The sequence below is a fragment of the Arachis hypogaea genome, chromosome 4 (genome assembly GCF_003086295.3).
Source record: "Arachis hypogaea cultivar Tifrunner chromosome 4, arahy.Tifrunner.gnm2.J5K5, whole genome shotgun sequence".
NCBI lineage: Eukaryota > Viridiplantae > Streptophyta > Magnoliopsida > Fabales > Fabaceae > Arachis > Arachis hypogaea.
In genome coordinates this window covers 76211551-76231807 of record NC_092039.1, presented here as the reverse complement: position 1 = coordinate 76231807, position 20257 = coordinate 76211551, and the positions used below count along the sequence as shown (strand labels likewise).

General features: G+C 37.0%; 1 protein-coding gene across 2 annotated transcripts; it reads right to left on the bottom strand.

Moving 5' to 3' along the window:
- Positions 1–1752: 1752 nt before the first annotated feature.
- LOC112796852 (uncharacterized protein At5g02240) lies at positions 1753–16777 on the bottom strand. Of its 2 annotated transcripts, none has more exons than XM_025839504.2 (7): positions 16197–16777; positions 14640–14911; positions 14504–14540; positions 14313–14410; positions 14170–14231; positions 7901–8024; positions 1753–2050 (listed from the first exon to the last, which is right to left on the bottom strand). In XM_025839504.2, the coding sequence occupies exons 1-7, from the start codon at positions 16435–16437 to the stop codon at positions 2045–2047; spliced, it is 840 nt and encodes a 279-aa protein (XP_025695289.1). In that variant the 5' UTR covers positions 16438–16777; the 3' UTR covers positions 1753–2044. The 2 variants fall into 2 exon arrangements, with proteins under 2 accessions (XP_025695289.1, XP_025695288.1); XM_025839503.3 differs by lacking the exon at positions 1753–2050 and adding an exon at positions 6610–7128.
- Positions 16778–20257: the final 3480 nt, after the last annotated feature.

Sequence of the window (20257 nt, the reverse complement as noted above, 5' to 3'; positions counted from 1 at the left end):
TTTTGAGTAAATATCCTAGTGAAAGTGTTGAATAATTAGTGTAATTAGATTATATGGAGTAGCTTGTCTTGTTTGGTGGTTTTGGTACCTGATTGGGTGCTCGCTATGGTTGCAGAGCAGTTATGGAAGCTTGGTTTGGCTAGAAAGTGAAAGATTCAAGGGTTAGAGCCACCGTAAAAAAAGTACAGATTTTTGTTTCGAGTAGCCATTATATAAAGTTACGTGAAAACCTAGGTTAATTGCCTTAAGATAGTATTGAATGGAAATAGTGGTTGTTATGATTAATTGGTTGTGATTTGTGAGTTGAAATTGTTGTTGAGTGACATAGATTTTCACATGTGAATGAAATTGAATAAAGTGTTGTGGAATGTTAATTAATGAGGTTGTTTGATGGAAATTGATTGGTTAGATATGAAATGGTTGGAAATTTATAAATGAGTGTTTGGAATATTTAGAAATGGTATTAGAGTGGTTTTGAACCAAATCACATTGAGAGTTTGTGAAATTTGACAATTTTGTGAATTTGGTAAAAATAAAATTTTGACCAACTTCAATAGGCCATAACTTGGCGCTCGGAGTTCGGAATCGAATGAAATTTTTCTTAGATTAAAGCTAACAAAAAGTTCTTTAAAATGGTTTAAGAAAATTGTAAAAGGTTATAGAAATTTAAAAACTTATGTTTTAAAATGAAAATCTAAGGTGTTGCAGAAAAACCATAATCTTGACCTATGTGTGCATGCACTACTCAAACAGGTGTATGAACTCGTGCATACTCACGATAGTATGCGTACGCTCACCAAGAGAGTTTCACAACTTGTGTGTATGCATGTGGTGATGTGCACACACAAGCTGTGGATTTGCCTCTGATCAGTGCATACGCATAAGGGTAATGCGTACGCACATGTCCTATTTTCTCCAAAAATCTCTATTTTGACTATTTGGCTTTCCCAGCAAGATTGTAAACCCTTGTAACCCTTATAAAAGGTTTGTTAACTAGCTTTTAGGCTCTGAAATGAGTGTGAGTGAATTAAACAGAATAAAATATATTGAGGACCTCAATGTGGAGAAATTATGATCTGATTGGCTGAATTGGGCAAGGTATGGGTGTCATTCTGCTTGCATGTTGATTTGATAAATTCTATGACATACTCCCTGGATGCGGTGTGATGTAATTCTTTGATACACTCCATGGATGCAGTGTGATGCAAGACAAGGACAGTGGTTGAAGCCCGCTTGCGTGTTCCGGGCAAGGACAGTTGGTGTTACGCCGCTTGCTTGTGGAACATACGAGTAAGGAAGGTTGGTTAATCCCACTTGCCCGAGTCGGGTTTGGCAACATAACCGACACGTGAACTCTTGGCCAGTTGGACAAGAATGCATCATGTATATCTATGTGTTATTGCTTGAGTATACATCTTTTATATTTCTGTATAACGACACATTTACCTTTAACGCTACGTGTGTGATGACGATTTTATCGCTTCTGATTTATCTTTCCTTCACAGGCTCCTAGTTGCATTATATTTCTTCAAATATTATGTATGTACTTTTCTGTATTAGAGGTTATAATACATCTCCACCTCTGATTTACGACCATAGCTTAAAATTTTGTGTGGTAGAGTATTACATTAACACAATGCAATTACTAAATTAATGTAATTTTCCATAACATCTAAATTTATGAAATAAAGTTATTATAATGAAAAATTATAGTTTCAATATAAAACTACATTACCACAAAACATAAATACAAAAAAATAAAGACAGAATATATATATGTGTGTGTGTGTGTAATAGCCACTAGTCACGACCTGCGAAGTTTAGGTCGACTAGGATTACAGTAACAAAAGTAGTTGATAACAGTTTCTATCTCCCCCAAATATACATCAAAGCCTCTATAGACAAGGTTTCAAAAGAAAATATATACATATACATCGTTAAAGTTTTCCAAGATAAGGGGGAGAGAAATCTAAACAAAATACAATATAGGAGTCAAAAGAATTTTGCTGTCTTCCAGACGAACTCTAGCTCACCATGGCAGGACCTATATCTAAAAAATAAGGAATATATACAAAATGAGAACCCCAATCCACGGGTTCCTAATACGGAAAAAATGCCAAATAGATACAATATAAGGCAACACGAACTCTCTAAGCAATCCTAAGCTTCCATACAACAATCTTTTCATCATAGGTTCTCACTAATCTGTGATTAGGCAACTATCATAGGAAATTCTAATTTAATTCACATTTCTCATTGTTTTTACAACTCTCCAAGCGCCAAGCAGAGCAGCCCCTCAACGTCAACCGACGCCAACATGAGGGACCTCTCAGCTATTCAAAAACAAGTAAGACAAATAATACACAAGTAAATTCAAGCAATTAGCACATAGTAACTTAATATGCACAATTAAACAAGCCATGACAAGTAGCAAACCCAAACAAAATAATCAAATGCAAATGAAGCATGCTTGTCCTATGGCCGATGAGCTCATTTATCAGTTACACAGCCAAATCCGACATGTCCGGTAGCTAACCCTCGACAGTCCCTTGGTGTGTGCATCTCTCAAGAGGAATTCACATCTCTTGGAGGAATTCATCCAAAAAGGTATAAGTGTCGGGCCATATCTTGCAACGGAGGGTCAACAAATTATCAAATCTCAACCTGAAATAAGTGGGGTAAACCACTGCATTTATCCAGGGAGACTCACGAATTAGATATCTCAATTACCAACTCGGAGCAAGCGGTACAAAATCACAATCCTTGCGTCTATCCAGCCGGTTCCAAACCTTAACTCGGAGCAAGTGAAACAATGCCACTGCATCTGCCTAGATAGGTACATTTCACCACATCCGAAAGCAAGTGGAACAATGCCACTACATCTACCCAGGTAGGTAAATTTCATATTAGACTCAAATTTCACTATCAAATTCATTCTCATTTGTATTTCACTTCATTCATAGTCATAATTATAATCAATTATCATCATCCCTCAATATCCTAACCGTCCTCATCATATCTTAATCAAAGTCAATCATCATAATCTCTCAATATCGTATTCCATCTTTCATCGATTTACTATCTCGACTCATTAGGTCTCATTCCTAACCCCTCTACCCTCTAGTACACTGGATCTAGACTCATAATTGAGTTTACAGAGGTTTAGAAAGTTATAGGAATGGTTGAAAACTACAAAAATTCATCTTTTAATAAAAAAGCCTGGTCGGGTATACAAGCATCTTCCGCGTACGCATGAGTCCAATATTTGGCAATGTCACGTCACAAAAATATTGTCAGAAACATTTGCTCGCGTCACACAACACTATTGCGTACGCACGAGTTCAAAAATGACATTGTCGTATACGCGGACCACTCTCGCGTACACGAGAGTACTGGGCAAAACCATTTACTCGCGTCGTGTGATACTTTTGCGTACGCACGAATGCATGATTTTCAAAAACCTGTTATGTTGCAGAAAGTACAGTTTTTTTTATCAAAACTTTAAATGCACATAACTGATCTGTTAGAACTCATTTTTCCTCTGTTCTTTAAACTCATAAACTATTTGGGCCCAGTGTTAATATAAGACAAGCTTCACAAAACTTGAGGGTTCGAAAACCAAGTTATGGTCCGTCGAAGTTGGTTAAAATTTTTGCTTTTAGCAATTCCATACTATTACTCAAACTCACTGATGAATCCACATTTCATGGTATTTATTTACTCTAAATGGGTGAATTTTATTGACTTCTTTTTCATTTATTCACTAAAATAGCATGGTTTTGTGAATTCTTCCTAAATTGTGCTTAAGATTGAAAACATGCTTTTTAGATCCTTAATTTGCTAAATTTCATTCACTTTGATTCCACTCGATGCCTTGATGTGTTTGCTAGTGATCTAAGGATTAGGAGACAAAGATTGGATAAAAAAAGTGAAGAAAAAGCATGCAAGATGGAGAATTCATGAAGAAATAAGGATTTGGTGAATTCATGGCTACACATATACGTGCCTCACGCGTATGCTTGAGGAAGGAATTCGCCAGGCCACGCGTACACGTGACATCTCGTGTAGGCGTGACAAACATCATATGACCAACTTAAAGGAACACGCTGGGGGCGATTTCTGAGCTCATCCAAGCCCAAATCCAACTCAATTCTGAAGTATGTGAGGCCAAATTCAAGAAGGAACAATGGGATGGTAATTAGGTTTAGAATAGAAATATGCTTTAGGTTATATTCTAGAGAGAGAAGCTCTCTCTTCTCTCTAGAATTAGGGTAGATTTAGTTTAATTTCCTTAGATTTAGATTTTGATCTTGCCTTGATTTAGTTTCCTTTACTATTTCTTGTTCTAGCATCTTGATTCTCTTAGTTTTACTTGTTATTTCTTGTATTTGGTTACTTTTATGCTATTGAACTCTTGTTGATTTTCATTTTCTTTAATGCAATTGATGTCTTTTTATGTTTCTTATTGTTTAATTGAGTTGTTATTATTGTTATTTTACATTTGGTAGTTTTAGATTTTATATTTCTTGCTATTCTAATATGCTTTCATTTTATGCCTTCCAAGTGTTTGATAAAATGCTTGGTTGGATTTTAGAATAGATTTTTATACTCTTGGCTTGGGTTGAGTAATTGAAGACTCTTGAATTGTCAAATTCTTTTATTGATTGGTGATTGAAGATTGCTAGGTGGCCTGAATTCCACTAAAGCTAATCTTTGATTAGGACTTTTGTTCTAGATTCAATTTTTCTCACTTGACTTTTCTTCAATTATTAGAGGATAACTAAGTGAGAGCAAAAGACAATTACCATCATAATTGAGGATAGGATTTCTAATTCTCATCTCTTACCAAGACCTTTCTTAGTTGTTATTTTTACTTTCTTGCAATTTACATTTCTTGTTATTATATCCAAAGTCCCCAAAATATACTTTTCCATAACCAATAATATGCACACTTCCCTGAAATTTCTTGACCTGAAAAGGGTTTCGATTTTTTTTTACCACGTTGTGATTTTTAAAATGAAAAGGACTCTGAAATGAATGTGTGGCCATAAATGATTCGTCAATCAAAGTTTCAGATCAAAAGTTATGATCAATCAAAGTGGAGGATGAATAGTGTATTAGCTAAGGCTCTCTTTGTACTCCTCTCTTCCAAAAGGGGGAACGGGATGAGTTTTGCTAAGTTTATGAGGGTTATATATGTAAGTTTGGGCCCAACATGGACCTGGTTCACTCATTTAAGCCTGTTGGCCCAATTTTTTGCCAAAACTTTTAAGATTAGCATTTTAATTCGTATTCTAAATATTTGCTTTTCCAAATTATAAAATTTAATTTCTTAATTACCTTGGCTTATAATTATTTTATTAGTTAATTATTCATTAATTAACTGAAATTTACAATGATAATCTCTGTAAGTAACCTCGCCTTACAGAAGTCAAGCTCTCTTGACCTGATTCTATGGAAAGAAACTCTCAGTGAAATTACCACTATATCTCTGTTTGTTTCTAGAGCAACCAATATCTTTACTTGCTGGTTCAATTGTGGACATTCGAAATCCGCACCAGAGGCACCATTCGGCCGAACCACCAAGGGAGACAAAAAACATCACCATTGATTTCTCCCGAAAAAAATTGGCATCAATATGAAGGGGAGGAAGATACGAACACGTTAATCGAATTAGATTTTTTATTGGAATTATAGAGTTTAAAAAATCGAACTTAAAAGGTTTTTGTTCCCTCTCACTCACAACTCTCTCTTTTTTTCCCTTATGGTTTGGTGAATGAGAGAAGAAGAATGAAGTGATGATGATGTGGTGGCAAGGGAGAGGATGTATCATGTCTTCAGCCCCTAAGTCAGCGATTCAGGTTATAAATATCTTAAATGAATAATTACAAAAGTTAGATTATTAAAACACAAGTAATAATATATATAGAGGTAAATATATATGAGTTACTAATATAAATAACATTAGTAACATGATTGATGATCATAAGAATAGAAGATCTATGATGAAGCATTAGTAAAACTAAGTTCATCGAACAGTGTCGATATTTATGCATACCATTACCAGTAGATTTTGAACTTGAAATATTAATGATCTAAATTAAATTATAAAATATTTATTATTATTAAATTATTAAAATTATAATTTTAATTATATAAAATATCTTATTATAGTAAAATTATATAATAAACTTAATTAATTCAAACTCGAATGATAATAATTAAAAATTTAATTTAATTTTGACTATTTAAAATAATTTTTAATAAATAATTTAAACTAATAGAATAAATTACAATTAACTTAAATTTTAATAATTATAAAATTAATATAATTATTTTTAATAAAATAATACCTTAAAAATAATAAGTTTAGATTAATAAAGTAAATAGTAAATAATTTTAAAAACACCACAAAAAAACATGACGAGATCTTAATAAAATGATAAATATTTTATACATTTTTTTTACATTTCTAATAAAGTGAATATATTACAAATTATACTTTTAAAATATACTCTGAAAACAGATACAATTTAGTTAAATAACAATAATAATAAAAATATTATTATGGGGACAATTAGGAAACTGATGACAATAAACACTACTTCGGACAACAAAGGCAGTTATATTTTTGTTCTTCCAAAGAATTGATCCAATCATGAATTCCATTTGTAATTTGTTATATCACGAAATTGAGAACAATGCCATGAAATCATAAACACTAATAAAGGTGTTGATTGACTTTGTCAGGCTTGCTGTGCTGGTACCATGAAAGTCAATAATTTTCTTTACACAATCTTTTAATGAACTGTCATGACAGTGATTTTTCTAGCTATGGAGGTCCAATCCCAAATGTTGGGACTAAAATAGATAAGTGTTTTTTTTGGTTGCCCACCGTATCCCCCAACCCGACGAATCAAGGACTAATCCGTCGCAGATCGAAGCTTCATTTAAGGGTCTGCCGCTGGCCAACGAGTTATTTTGAAACATGACAACACCACTCAAAATTCAAAAACGGGTAGTGATCTGAGAAAACAAGGCCTTGAAGTCCTTTGTTGGTGAACCAGCTCCCTCAGGTTTTGATGCCAAGTCAAATGCCTTAAACTGAGCCTCCACAAAATTTAGTGCCTGTTAAACAAGAGGAACAACGGGATGCAAAAATCTCAGACTCAATAAGAATCCAAAAAAAGGGGAATTTTCAGGGAGCTGGTACAGACTAACAAAATAACTAAGTCGTGTTTCACTAAATAGGTTCATGTGGTTAAAATAATGGAAAAGTTTGGTATTGTAAAACCAAAGGTTCTGAAAACCGAATTAGTCATTGAACCAGTAGAGTCAGAGGTTCAAAGATCAGTCGAGTTCAACCGATGTTGAACTGGATATAATAAAATAATATATTTATGTATAAAATATATAATTTCTTTAAAAAAATGATTTTTTTTTTGTGATTTATTATTTTAAACGGGTTCACCGGTAAAAAATCAACACTGTTCAATTGGTTATCCTGATTTTTGACCAATTCATTGGCAAGCGGTTTGTATCTTAAATTGAACTGGTCTGATGGCCAATTCTTGGTTAACTGAGTCATATCGGCCAGTTCGATCTGGTTCTCAAAACCATGGTAAAACCCTGTCAACAATTTGTGATAGGTTTAGTTATATCGCAAGTCCATATAGTTTAAAATTTTTTAATCAAGTCCTTACAGAAAACCGAATATGCAAAACTTTCTAAAATTTCATATAGATTCCTATCTAAGTTTGTATAGTTGAATATGAAAAATTTTGTGACAAGAATTTGCTCTAGAGGATTGACTACTGACATATTCAATGTAATGATTATGATATGATTGAATTCTTAAGATGTATAGATTAATTAAACCTTCAGAAGATGGAGGGGATACCTGAATACAGACTTCTGCGACATCGGGTCTAGCAATGGTTCTGGTTTCTGTCTTGAGAAGCTCATCATCCTTCCCAACGAGTAGTTCCCGAATACCACCTTCTTTATCTTGCAAGCCACCAGCCCTGAGGCCAAAAAAGAAAGAGGAAAAATATCAGCATGCTCATAAGAATGCCCCAACCAGAGACTTTAATGTACATTAACAATAAGAACATTAAAAACAAGTTCCCACAAAATATTAAAAAAGAATGCTTAATGAAGAGTAGTAGCCATGGAACTAAATGTAGCATGCAAAAACCTTTCTGGAAGGAAGGAAAAGGCCCTTTTACGACTAGCCCTACTTTTGACATTATCTTTATTTAATCTAGAAACTTCTTGTTTTCCGCAATGGTATACACCCAAAGGACTTAAATCCACGTTGGATTTTCTTTCACTAACAATAACAAAGGCTACTTCAGCTCTAGCTGATACAAGTTGTTACAGTTAAATGTGTGTCCGGGAAACATGAGAACAAGTAATATGGATATGTACAAATGTGATGGGTTAGAGTAACATGCAAGTGATAACTGTTAATTAGAACAAGTATCCTATGCCTGCCTGTAATTTTATAAGTTTCAAACGGTTGATTTTATCAGTGACAGTTATTAGTGCTGCATTATACTCTCCCAAGTTCACCCTTAAATTTAATATCTAAATCCAAGTAATAATATGTTACACTGGTATTTATTTTAATGGAAATACAGAAATACAATAGAACAGTAAAAGATAATAGAGGAATTTCGAGAGTCCTCTTCTCTCCTAGCCTAAGCCTTTCCAAATCTTTTCCTACCTCTCACCTAATCAGCTCCTCCTTTTTTGGCTGCCTTTGCTGCTGAGTTAGCATTCTCTCTCTCTCCAGGGTATGTAACAATACCTTCCCCTTGAAGCATCAGCTTGTCCTCAAGGTGAAAGGAAGGAAAGGCTTCTTGAATTGCAGCTGCTGCTTCCCACGAGTTCTCGAATTCTGGAAGGTCCCTCCACTTGATCAACACCTCCAATTTACCAGCCGCATTTTTCCTAACAGCTAGGATTTCTTGGGGTTCAGCTTGTAGTTCATACTCTTCTGTTAGAGTCGTAGGAAGTGGCTGAATCTGAGCAGTGGGCTTGACACACTTCTTCAATAAAGAAACATGGAAGACCGGATGCACCCGAGCTCCTTCCGATAATTTAAGCTTGTAGGCAACCTGCCCAATCTTCGTAAGAATCTCATAAGGGCCATAGAATCTTGCACTCAGCTTTTAGTTGACCTTTTTGCCAAGGTTTTCATTCAACAAGGCTGCAATTTGAGGTACACAAACTCTCCTGGCTCAAAAGTGACGTCCCTCCTCTTCTTATCAGCATATGTCCTCATTCGGTTTTGGGCCATTTCTAGTTGAAACCTCAATTCATCCAACATCTGATTCCTTTCCTCCATAAGATTTCTTACTTCTTCAACCGCAGCTTCGCCCTGACCCCGCAACAGAACCGGGGGTTCCCTTCCATAAAGGGCCTTGAAGGGGGTCATTTTGATCGACCCATGATAATTGGTGTTATACCAATATTCTGCTCAACTCAGCTATCGGGGCCATTGCTTTGGCGTAGACCCCGCGAAGCACCTGAGGTAAGTTTCCACGCACTTGTTGACCGCCTCGCTTTGCCCATCATGGGCTGAGCTCATCTTTAATGATGTGCCTGCTGCCTTTGAAGACTTCGGACCAGAAACCACTCATGAACAACCGCTCATGGTCGGAAACAATCGATGTAGGGAACCCATGAAGTCTCACCACTTCCTTCACAAACAGGTCTGCAACTTCCTTTGCTGAATAAGGGTGAGATAAGGGAAAGAAATGAGCGTACTTCGTCATCCTATCAACCACAACAAAGATGGTGTCCTTCCCTTTTGCCTTTGGTAGTCCTCCAATGAAGTCCATAGCTATATCCGACCAAATATTTGTTGGAATAGGGAGTGGCTGTAGCAGCCTAGCTGGAGTCAAGGTGGAATGTTTGTTCCTTTGGCATACTTCACATTGTCTCACATAATCCATGATGGCCTTCTTCATTCCCTCCCAATACAGTACTCCAGCTATCCTCTTATAAGTTCGGAAAAAACCAGAATGTCCTTCCAACTTTGTGTCATGGAATTCTTCCAATATCTTGGGAATCAACTCCGAATGCCTTGGAATAACTAAACGCCCTTGGTGCAGCAACCTCCCATTTTTCAATGCATATCCAGCAGTAACCTCCTTTCCAAAAATAAAAAATCAGATCCTGCATGATGCTCGAGTTTTGGGTCATGTTGCACCTCCACCTCCTCTTCTAAGTTTGCCCATTCAGCAGCTGAAACCATGGAAACAGCAGCAAATTGGAATTTTCTGGAGAGGGCATCAGCTACTTGGTTGTCTTTCCCTGCCTTGTATTTTATTTCGAAATCAAACCCAAGCAACTTGGTCATCCACTTCTGTTGTTCCTTGCCTCCAATTCTCTAATCAAGAAAGAATTTAAGACTCTTCTGGTCCGTATAAACAGTGAACCGTTGACTCAGGAGGTAATGCCTCCATTTTTGAATTGCCAGGATCATAGCCATCAACTCCCTCTCATAAACAGATTTAGCTTGAGCTTGTTCAGAAAGTTTCTGACTCATGTAAGCCACCGGCCTGCCTTCCTGCAGCAGTACTGCCCCTAATCCCTTCCCAGAAGCATCAGTTTCCACTGCGAAGGGCTTTGAAAATGAAGGGACAGCTAGCACTAGGACTGTCACCATGGCAGTCTTGAGTGCTTCGAAAGCTGCTTGTGCCTCATTACCCCACTTGAATTGATCCTTTTTCAGTAGTTGTGTAAGGGGAAAGCTATGCCTCCATAATTCTTCACAAAACGGCGATAGTAACCGGTTAACCCAAGGAATCCCCTCAACCCTTTGAGGTCCCTTGGAACTGGCCAATCCACCATGTCTTGAACCCTTTTGGGGTCTGCTGCCACTCCTCCTTTAGATATAATGTGACCCAGGTATTCAATACGTTCTTGGGCGAATTTGCATTTCTTCTGATTGAGGTAGAGCTGGTTGCACCGGAGGACTTCAAAAATCTGCTACAAATGACCCCAATGTTCTTCCAAACTCAAGCTCTAGACGAGTATATCATCGAAAAAACCAAAACAAACTTCCTCAAAAATGGCCGCAACACCTGATTCATGAGTGCTTGAAAAGTGGAATGAGCGTTTGTGAGCCCAAAGGGCATCACGAGAAACTCAGTGTGTCCCTCATGAGTTCGAAAAGCGGTTTGTGGATATCATCTTCTCTCATCCTTATTTGGTGATAGCCGGACTTGAGGTCTAGCTTAGGGAATACTTTTGCATTTCCCAATTCGTCCAGCAGCTCATCAATCACCAGAATTGGGAATTTATCAGCTATGGTCTCTCGATTCAATGCTTAGTAATCTATGCAGAATCGCCAGCCTCCATCTTTTTTTTAACTAGGATCACCGGACTTGAGAACGGGCTAGTGCTCGGACGTATGATGCCAGAATTCAGCATCTCTTCTACAGTTTTCTCAATCTCGTTTTTCTGATATTGTGGGTATCTATAGGGTCTGATGCGAGGAATCTCTAACCCTTCCTTCAAGATGATTACATGGTCCTTCTCGCTGACCCTTCCTTCAAGATGATTGCATGGTCCTTTTCGCGTTTGGGTGGGAGGCCTACAGGGGTCTAAAACAGGTCCCCATATTGTTGTAGAAATTGTTGAGCTTCAGCAGAAATCACCTCTTGCTCTTGCTCCTCGGTGGCAGCAACCCTGGTGGTGATAACATAACCCTCCCCATCACTTTTCAGACCGTGCAAGGTCTTCTTCCATGAAGCCCTGCTTCTGCTCAAGGAAGGATCACCTTTTAGTTGCATCTCCCTACCATCTTGCTTCCAGTTCAATGTTAATTCTCCATAATATCCCACAAACCTCCCTAGACTTGCCAACCATCCTGCTCCTAACACCACCTCCGAACAGCCCAGCTTCATTACAAAGAAGTTTTGGATTATTCGGACCCCTTGAACATTCAAGTGAACTCCTTCACAGCCTTCATTCCCCTTTTCTACAGCACCGTTCCCCACCTCCACTTGAAACTCCCTTTTCTTTCTCACCGGTAATGCCAGCCGCCTAACCACCTCGGTGGCAATGAAATTTGCTGAAGCCCCAGGGTCGATGAGCACCACCACTGTTCTTCCCCGAATCTCGCCTTGGACCTTAAAGATCTTGTGAGTAGTAAGTCCCCAATAGCTGTATGATGATACTTGCAGCTCTTCCCGTTCAGGTTCCCCTTCATGGGCTTCTTGGTTCATCCCTACATCTCCTTCTGCCTCCTCTTCTGCATCTTCTCCTAGGAGTATGATTTGATAGTGCTTCATGGAGCACCTATGATCAGGTCCCCACTTCTCTCCACATCTGAAGCACAACCCTTTCCTCTGTCTCTCTGCCCACTCTTCGTTTGAGAGCCACCGTGTGCCGCTGTTACGAGTCGTCTGCGAATGAGAAGTTCTACTTCCTCCGTTCGAACTGGTGTTGAGGCCTGTACGAGGAGTAGGGGTGCCTCTGTTTGTGTTGGATCCAATCTCGCTCCTCGCTTCGCCTCTGCCGTCGTGGGTGTTGCACTTCGCCGAACTAGAATTTTTGAAAAATCCAAATCTAGCTCCCACCGAACCAAATCTACCTAACCTGCTCCCTTTCGACAACCCCTCCACCCTCCTGCCGTTAGGGTCAACCCTGGTCTCCTTCCATGCTTGATTTCTCCATTCAATAGCCGTTGCTCTATCCAGTAAAGCTGGTAAATTATCAAACCGAGCCACTTCCAACTCCGCCTGAATTTTTTTTTTAAGTCCATTTGCAAAGATGCACATGAGAGCCTCTATTCCCAGGTTTCTCTGCATTCGTCCTGCAGCCTTAAACTCTCGCCTATACTGAGCGACGTCCTCCACCTGTTTCACCTCTAGTAATGGAGCCATGGGTTGAGAGCAGCTCCAGGTTGAAAACGTTTCAATAAGTCCTCCTTGAATCGTCTCCATGTCTGAAATGGTGTGTATTCTTCCCACCACTCCATCCATGCGAGAGCCTCTCCCTCCAAAGCAAGAGTGACAAAGTCCATCCTTTCTGCCGGAGCCACCTGGGAGACACGAAAATATCTTTCCATCTTTACCAGCCAGCCATTTGCATCATCTCCCGAGAAGATGGGAATGTCAAGCTTCCTGGTAGGCTCAAATCTCCTCTGTTCTGTTTCACCTTCATTATTGCCGCCGCCCCTACCTTCTGAACCTTCTCCATCTCTCCCGTTGCTCCCTCCAGCCCCTTTTCCTCCCTGGTCATGGTGTTGTTGCGAAAGCTTTTTCCTCACCTGTCTCAGTAGGTTGGTGGATAAGAGTTCAAATGATCGGTTTTGAACTTCCAGCGAACAATTATGAGCCTCCCTCATCTCCTCCATTTGCTTCTCCAAAACTTCCAACCTCGACTCCATGGCAGCTCGCGTGGAAACCATGCACAGAACACCGAAGATCGGTGCTCTATTACCAGTTGTTACACTGGTATTTATTTTAATGGAAATACCGAAATACAATAGAACAGTAAAAGATAATAGAGGAATTTCGAGAGTCATCTTCTCTCCTAGCCTAGGCCTTTCCAAATTTTTTCGTACCTCTCACCTAATCAGCTCCTCCTTTTATTGCCTTCCCTCAAATTAATTATCATAATTAGCATTCAACTCCTACGATTACGCCTCCCTGATTCTCTCATCAATTATTGTCACTTATGATTACACGTTTCTCCTGCCTATTATTCCTCCCTTTTCTTTGTTGCTTCTTCTAGAATAATGATAAGGTAAAGGGATTATTTTCTTCCCTTTTTTGGCTGCCTTTGCTGCTGAGTTAGCATTCTCTCTCTCCAGGGTAGGTAACATAATACTTCTATACAAATTCACTTTGCATAAGCAAGGCCATTGTTATTTCCATATACAACTCTAACTTTTCAAATTTTGTACAGCAGAAAGAACAATATAAAAAATTCCGGCCAAAACAACCCGGTATGAAGATAATACTAAGCATCAACAGAGAGTGAGTTTGTAGGTGCTGTTAAATTTTAGTGGATTTAAACACTTTATTTAAAATGCAATTTCAACTCAAACCCGAAATATTCTTCCACTGAACAAACAAAAGAACGAAACATATAAGAAAAATCCTCGGACAGCTATATATGTCTAAGTACGGACAGAAATTGGTGCACCTTATGATTGTGTATGGAATACCAGAGTCTGCAAGATATTGCTCAGCCTTTCTTTTCCAAACCTGCAATCAATACAATATGAAACTTGCATCGTGCTCTAAAATGAAATGCAAGCTCTACTTGAAGGAGAAAAAATAACTAACCAATATATTCCCATTACCCAAGCTGTTCAAAGGATGGTTAAGGTCTGTTCCTCTCATAGACCCAACCAACACAACCTGCTTCACTCCTGCAGCCTTAGCTGTTCATATAGGTAAAACCAATTTCAATATTGCAAACATGGACAAATTTGTTATGTTCTACGATTAATCAAAAGAACATAAACAGACCCTACCAGCATCTATTTGGTTTTTCTGCCCAATCCAGTCAACCTAATAAGCAAAAGATATAGTACAGTATGAGTGAAAAGGAGATAAATATCAAATTTTAATTAAGTACATCTAATACATGGAAACTATTAGTAGTTGCACCTGTTCAGGATAAGCACCATCTTCAAAGTAGAACTCAGGTCGTTGACCTTTGGTTGGATCAAACCCAGCTTTCATCTGTGGCACTGCACTTGTAAGAATTATTAGAGCATCCACACCTTGAATTGCAGGAACGATACTATCAGCATTTCTTATGTCCCCCACGAAAACATCATCCGCAGCACCAATTTTCTGTTTGCTTTCTTCAGTTCTGACAAGGCCTCTTGCAACATACTCGGCTGACCGCTCTTTTAGTTTTTTATACACTATTTGTCCTGAAAAAGGTAACAAGAGTAAAACTATGTTAGGACCTCTAACGTATCACTACCCTCTTGTATTGTTAACCTAGGTAACTGCATATGTTCAAGTTCTATAAGAAATAGGAATAGGAGAATGCTAAGATAGAACATAATATAGGAGAATGCTAAGGGGCTAAGGGCTAGTGACTAAATTGATAAATTTTCTTAAACATATTTAGTTAGCATCCAATTGAACATATGTATGCTATCAGTTAACATTTTACATCATCAATCGTTGACAAAAATTATGAGTAGAGTAACTGAAAGACATATATAATTAATTCGTAATTTTTGAAGGACCAATTTGATTGAAAAAATCTTTTAGGGACAAATTTAAAGAATGTCTTGTCTTACAGGGACTAATTTGACTATTAACCCAAAAAATTTTCAATAATCATAAGTCAAAGTGTTTTTCTTTTCTATTCTAATTTATACAATCATATAATTTCAGTTTTCTTTTCATTTATATGGCATCATAAACCAACAACCTTAATCATTTGATACTACAAAACTATGAAGACTTTCAAGAGCAATGCACAAATCAACACATTTGATAATATGTAACCCAACCCCATCAGATTGGATAACTGCAGATCGGGTTTGTGTTGCCATCCCTATCGCGATAGAGGCATAGAACTTTAGAATGCATTCTTCACTGTAACAAAACCTCTGTGAAGTGAGGTTCTGAACTTACAAGTGCGATTTCTACAGAAATGTTTCTAATTGCACCACTTAGGCAGAGATTGGCAATCACTAGTGGTGGAGAGGACGTAATTGGTGCAATTGAGACCTGGACGACTATTTTAGTGCAGGCTTTAAATCTCAGGACCAGTTTGGGATTTAACTCCAGCAGAACCATATCATGCTGTAGCCTTATCCTTTACACACAGATTATGGTACATGCAACAAGAAACATAAAAAGGGCAACCCGGTGCACAAGCGTCCCGCATTTAACGCAGGGTCCGGGAAAGGGCCGCAACCAAGGTTGTAATGTACGCAGCCTAACCTGATAATTATATCAGTGGCTGTTTCCACGGCTTGAACCCGTGACCTTGAGGTCACGTGGAGACAACTCATCCGCTGCTCCGAGGCTCCCCTTCCAACAAGAAACATAACAGCAGCATATTTTAAACATCATTTAACTTCACCTAATACCTTAAAAACCCCAAAATGCCAATTTTTGTCTCGCTCTCTTTATCTATTGACAGGGAAAGAAAGCATGGAATTTGACTAAGCATACAACAAAAAGAGACTCACTCACCTGTACGGCCACCAGCACCAGTGACAATCACAGTTCTCTTTGATGAATCAGCCATGGTCGCAACACTGATTCCCACCCTCCCCTTCACACCCTTATGGCTCCTCCTCGTAGCAAACGATGATGAAAAAGACCACAAAGAAGAGGAAGAAGAAGAGAGAAGCCTTAATGAGGAAGAAGAAATCGGTGAGGGAAGTGAGTATTTATGGCATTGGAAAGGGACACGTGTATGAGCCATAGCCATCACGGTTGCTGTTCACAACTGCATTGTGCCTTAATCAATGAATGAAGATTGAATTCAGCTATCTGTAACACTGTGTTCCAAGATGCCACCCTTAGACAGAAATGTAAATGTATGAATCTGTCGTTGGTTGAGCCTCACTTCTTGTTGACGAACTTATTAATTATTCTTATGATTCCTTTCTTTAGATATTCTTTAGTGTTTACTTTCGGATTTCCTTATCCGCTTACCTTATCCGGTTACTATTAATTTGGATCTGTATTTTCCTTTTTTTTTCTGGTAAAATAGGATTTTCCATTTATTTGGGAAAAGAAATTTGGATGGGTAGTGTCGTGTTTAAGTCGACTTTTGTTCGAGCTAGACTCAACTTTTAAATTACTCATGTTAGAGTTGCACAATAAAATAGCTACTCATATTAAATATATTTTAAAATATAAAATATATATTTAAATACAAATATATAATGATTTTTTTTATTTATATAATATTTTTATTTTAAAATTTTACCAGTATTTATTTTAAATATTCAAATCTAACTTTAAACTAATCCAAAATAAATAAGATAAAATAGGGTTGATCGACATATAATAATTAGTATATATAATTTTATAAATTTTATATAATAACTTAATAAAATATGATATTTAAAGAGTAAATTTAATAAATATTTTAGAACATAATTGAATTCTTAAAAAAATGATTTACAATTCAATTCTTATAGCAATTTTTTAGTTTGAAACGAAAAGAATTAAGTTAAAATTAGAAAAAATGGTCATTTCTACTCATAAATATTTAGAATATTAACAAAAATATTTAAAAAAAGGTAAAACACTTAAATAAATCAATGAACCATCAATATTACTCAATAGTTCCAAAATAAAAAATGTTAAGTAGATGTTCCAATGCATATATCTATATAAATCGAATTGATTTAATTCGAATTACACATTCTGGTATCAAATCGAATCAATTTGATTCAAATGAGCAGGGTTATTGGTAAATCGAAATTATTTGATTCGAATTACCAATGATTGATATTCAAAATATAGCCCATGAGTAGTAAATCAAATCAACTAGATTCGATTTATATTGAACAACCCATATATAGTAAATCGAATCAGCTTAATTCGAATTAGTACTGATACAGATTATTGACATTTACTACTTTAAAGTTAATATATCAATAAGAAAATACTCCCATTTGAATTCAAATAAAATATCAAAAAATCATAACAAATATGAATAGAAATCTAATTTTTATGTTTTAGTTCAAATTTCAGAAAATCTATATTTTTATAAACTTATAAATTTAAAACAGAACAATAAACGATTTCTAAAAATTCACTAAAAAAACATTTTTGACTCATTAGCATCTAAAGAATCATTACCGGAACTTTTGATGTTGAAAAAGTTAATATAAAGTATAGCCCTCTAAGGTGACATAGGGGTTAAAACTTAATATTTTTTTTTTGAATCAGAAATAGTTATACTTAAATTGATGATTTGTGCTTAAATATTGAATGCTTTTGTGCTTAAATGGTATATTTCCTTGATCTTTTAATTTTATAAATCTTGTAGGAAATAAGAAGAAAAAGAAGCAAAGAAGCACAAAATAAGCTAAAAAGGAGAAAAAAAAAGAGTTTTGGGGCACACTTTGAAGTTGGAGCACACTTTAGAGCCTTAGGCCACACTTTTAAAAGCGCGGTCCATGACCAAACTAAGGAAGAAAAGCGTGGTCCAAGGGAAGAAAAGCGTGTCTCACAACAAGGAGCAAAGGCACAAAGCTCTTGCCAAGAGCCTAAAGCTCTTGCCAAGAGCTTTACTTCAAAAAGCATGGCAAAACTCAAAGCAAAGCTCTTGCCTAAAGCTCTTGCCAAGAGCTTTTTCCAAGAGCTTTTTCGGGCTTCTTCAAGGAAAAATCAAGGAAAATGAGCTTGGAAGCAAAATTTTCGCAAAGTTAAAATCTGGGCGCTCACAACATGACCATGCCTTCTTCAAAGGGCTATACCTTGAGCTACAGATGTCCGATTGATGTGCTTCCAGTTGCGTTGGAAAGCTGACATTCAGAGCTTTCCAACAATATTTGGCAATCCATATTTGGCATAGAATTGAGACACGAGTGAAAAGCATCTTTAAGGGCCAAAAATAAGCAAAAATGAATCAAAGTGCTTCCACCAGGATTCGAAGAGGGATACCAAGGGAAGCAAGGAAGTAGCGCTACTCATGTGCCAAGGAAAATGGCCAGCAAGTGCTTCACCCAAGGCTTGAACCATGGACCTCAAGGACAAGTAAAGCTCTTGCCAAGAGCTTAAATACGCACACTTTGGCAAGGAAGGGAACCAAAGCTCTTGGCCAAAGCTCTTGCCAAGAGCCGAGCCTTCCCCATGGTCCAAATTCAACCAAAAATCCAATTTAATTCAATTCTTCACTAAATTAAAAAGCCAACCGGATCCACTCTTCAAATAAAAAGAAAGCAAGGCCCGTTGACTCAAAGGCACAAGAACAAGCTAGAATTAGGATTTTCATTTTAATTGTAATTTCATTTTCATTGGGTAAAGCCTATAAAAAGGCATCTGTTTCATTTCATTAGAGGAGCTCTCCATTAGGGAAGGCTGGCTCCAATAGGGAGTTTTGTATTCTTTAGTTTTCATTTTGCTCTCTCTTTTAGTTTTCATTTTCTGTTTTGAATCTTGGGTGGAGAATTGAAGGAATTTTGTTTCATTCTCCCTTTGAGATTTCTCTTTGTTCTTCTTCTGCAACATTTTAGTGAAGTGTGATTTGAATCAAAGTCTCTTTACTATTTTCATTTCTCTTTCTTCTTCAAGTTATTTACTGTTGGATCAAGGAAGGAATTGAGATCTAGACTTGTTTTCTAGTCTCTTTGATTTTCTGAGATCTTCAATTTCATTTTGCAATTAAGCTGAGTTTCATCTCTATTTAGCTTTCTCAAGCAATTTTGCTTTGCTATTTTTTTCACTGTTTCATTGAAATTATCAAGTGCTCTTTGAGATTTGAGAATTGATCTCAGTCTTCTTGCTGGTTTACTTTTCTGCTACAATTTCCTTCTCTGCAATTTTTACTTTCTATTCTATTGCTCCCAATTTACTTTCCTGCACGTGTATTCCTCTGCATTTTACATTTGAGCTACTGTGATCTGAATTTAATTTTCCTGCATTTTAAATTTTCTATCACTTATTTTCAAGATCTCTTTGATTGCTTGTTTCATTGCCCCTTTAATTTCCAGCACCCAATCCCCTTTACATTCAATACAATTTACATTTCTTGTCATTTAAGATTCCATCAATTTACATTTCTTACTGTTTAAGATTCAGTCAATTTTACTTTCTACAACTTTTAATTCACTGCCATTTACTTTCTGTTGGTTACACTTCACACAATTCACTCAATGTTAGCTTGACTAAACTAATCACCCACTAAAGTTGCTTGATCCATCAATCCCTGTGGGATCGACCTCACTCTAAGTGAGTTATTACTACTTGATGCGATCCGGTACACTTGTCGGTTAGTTGTGTGTTTGGGAATTTATTTTTTCACAAAACACCATTAAGTTTTTGGCGCGGTTGCTGGGGATTGATTAGATCAATAATGATTAAGTGGGTGAGAAGTCTAGATTAAGCATTTTCTTTGTTTTGTTCTATGTTTTAAATTGAAACCAAGGTGTTTGTGTTTTTGTCTCACTAAGCAAATCTCATCTGAGACATGAATTTCAATTCTATTTGGTGTTGTGTTTTACAAAATTCAAATGGAGTTCAACTCATCTTGTGATTAAGCAAATTTTCTGGGATATTACCCACCATCACCA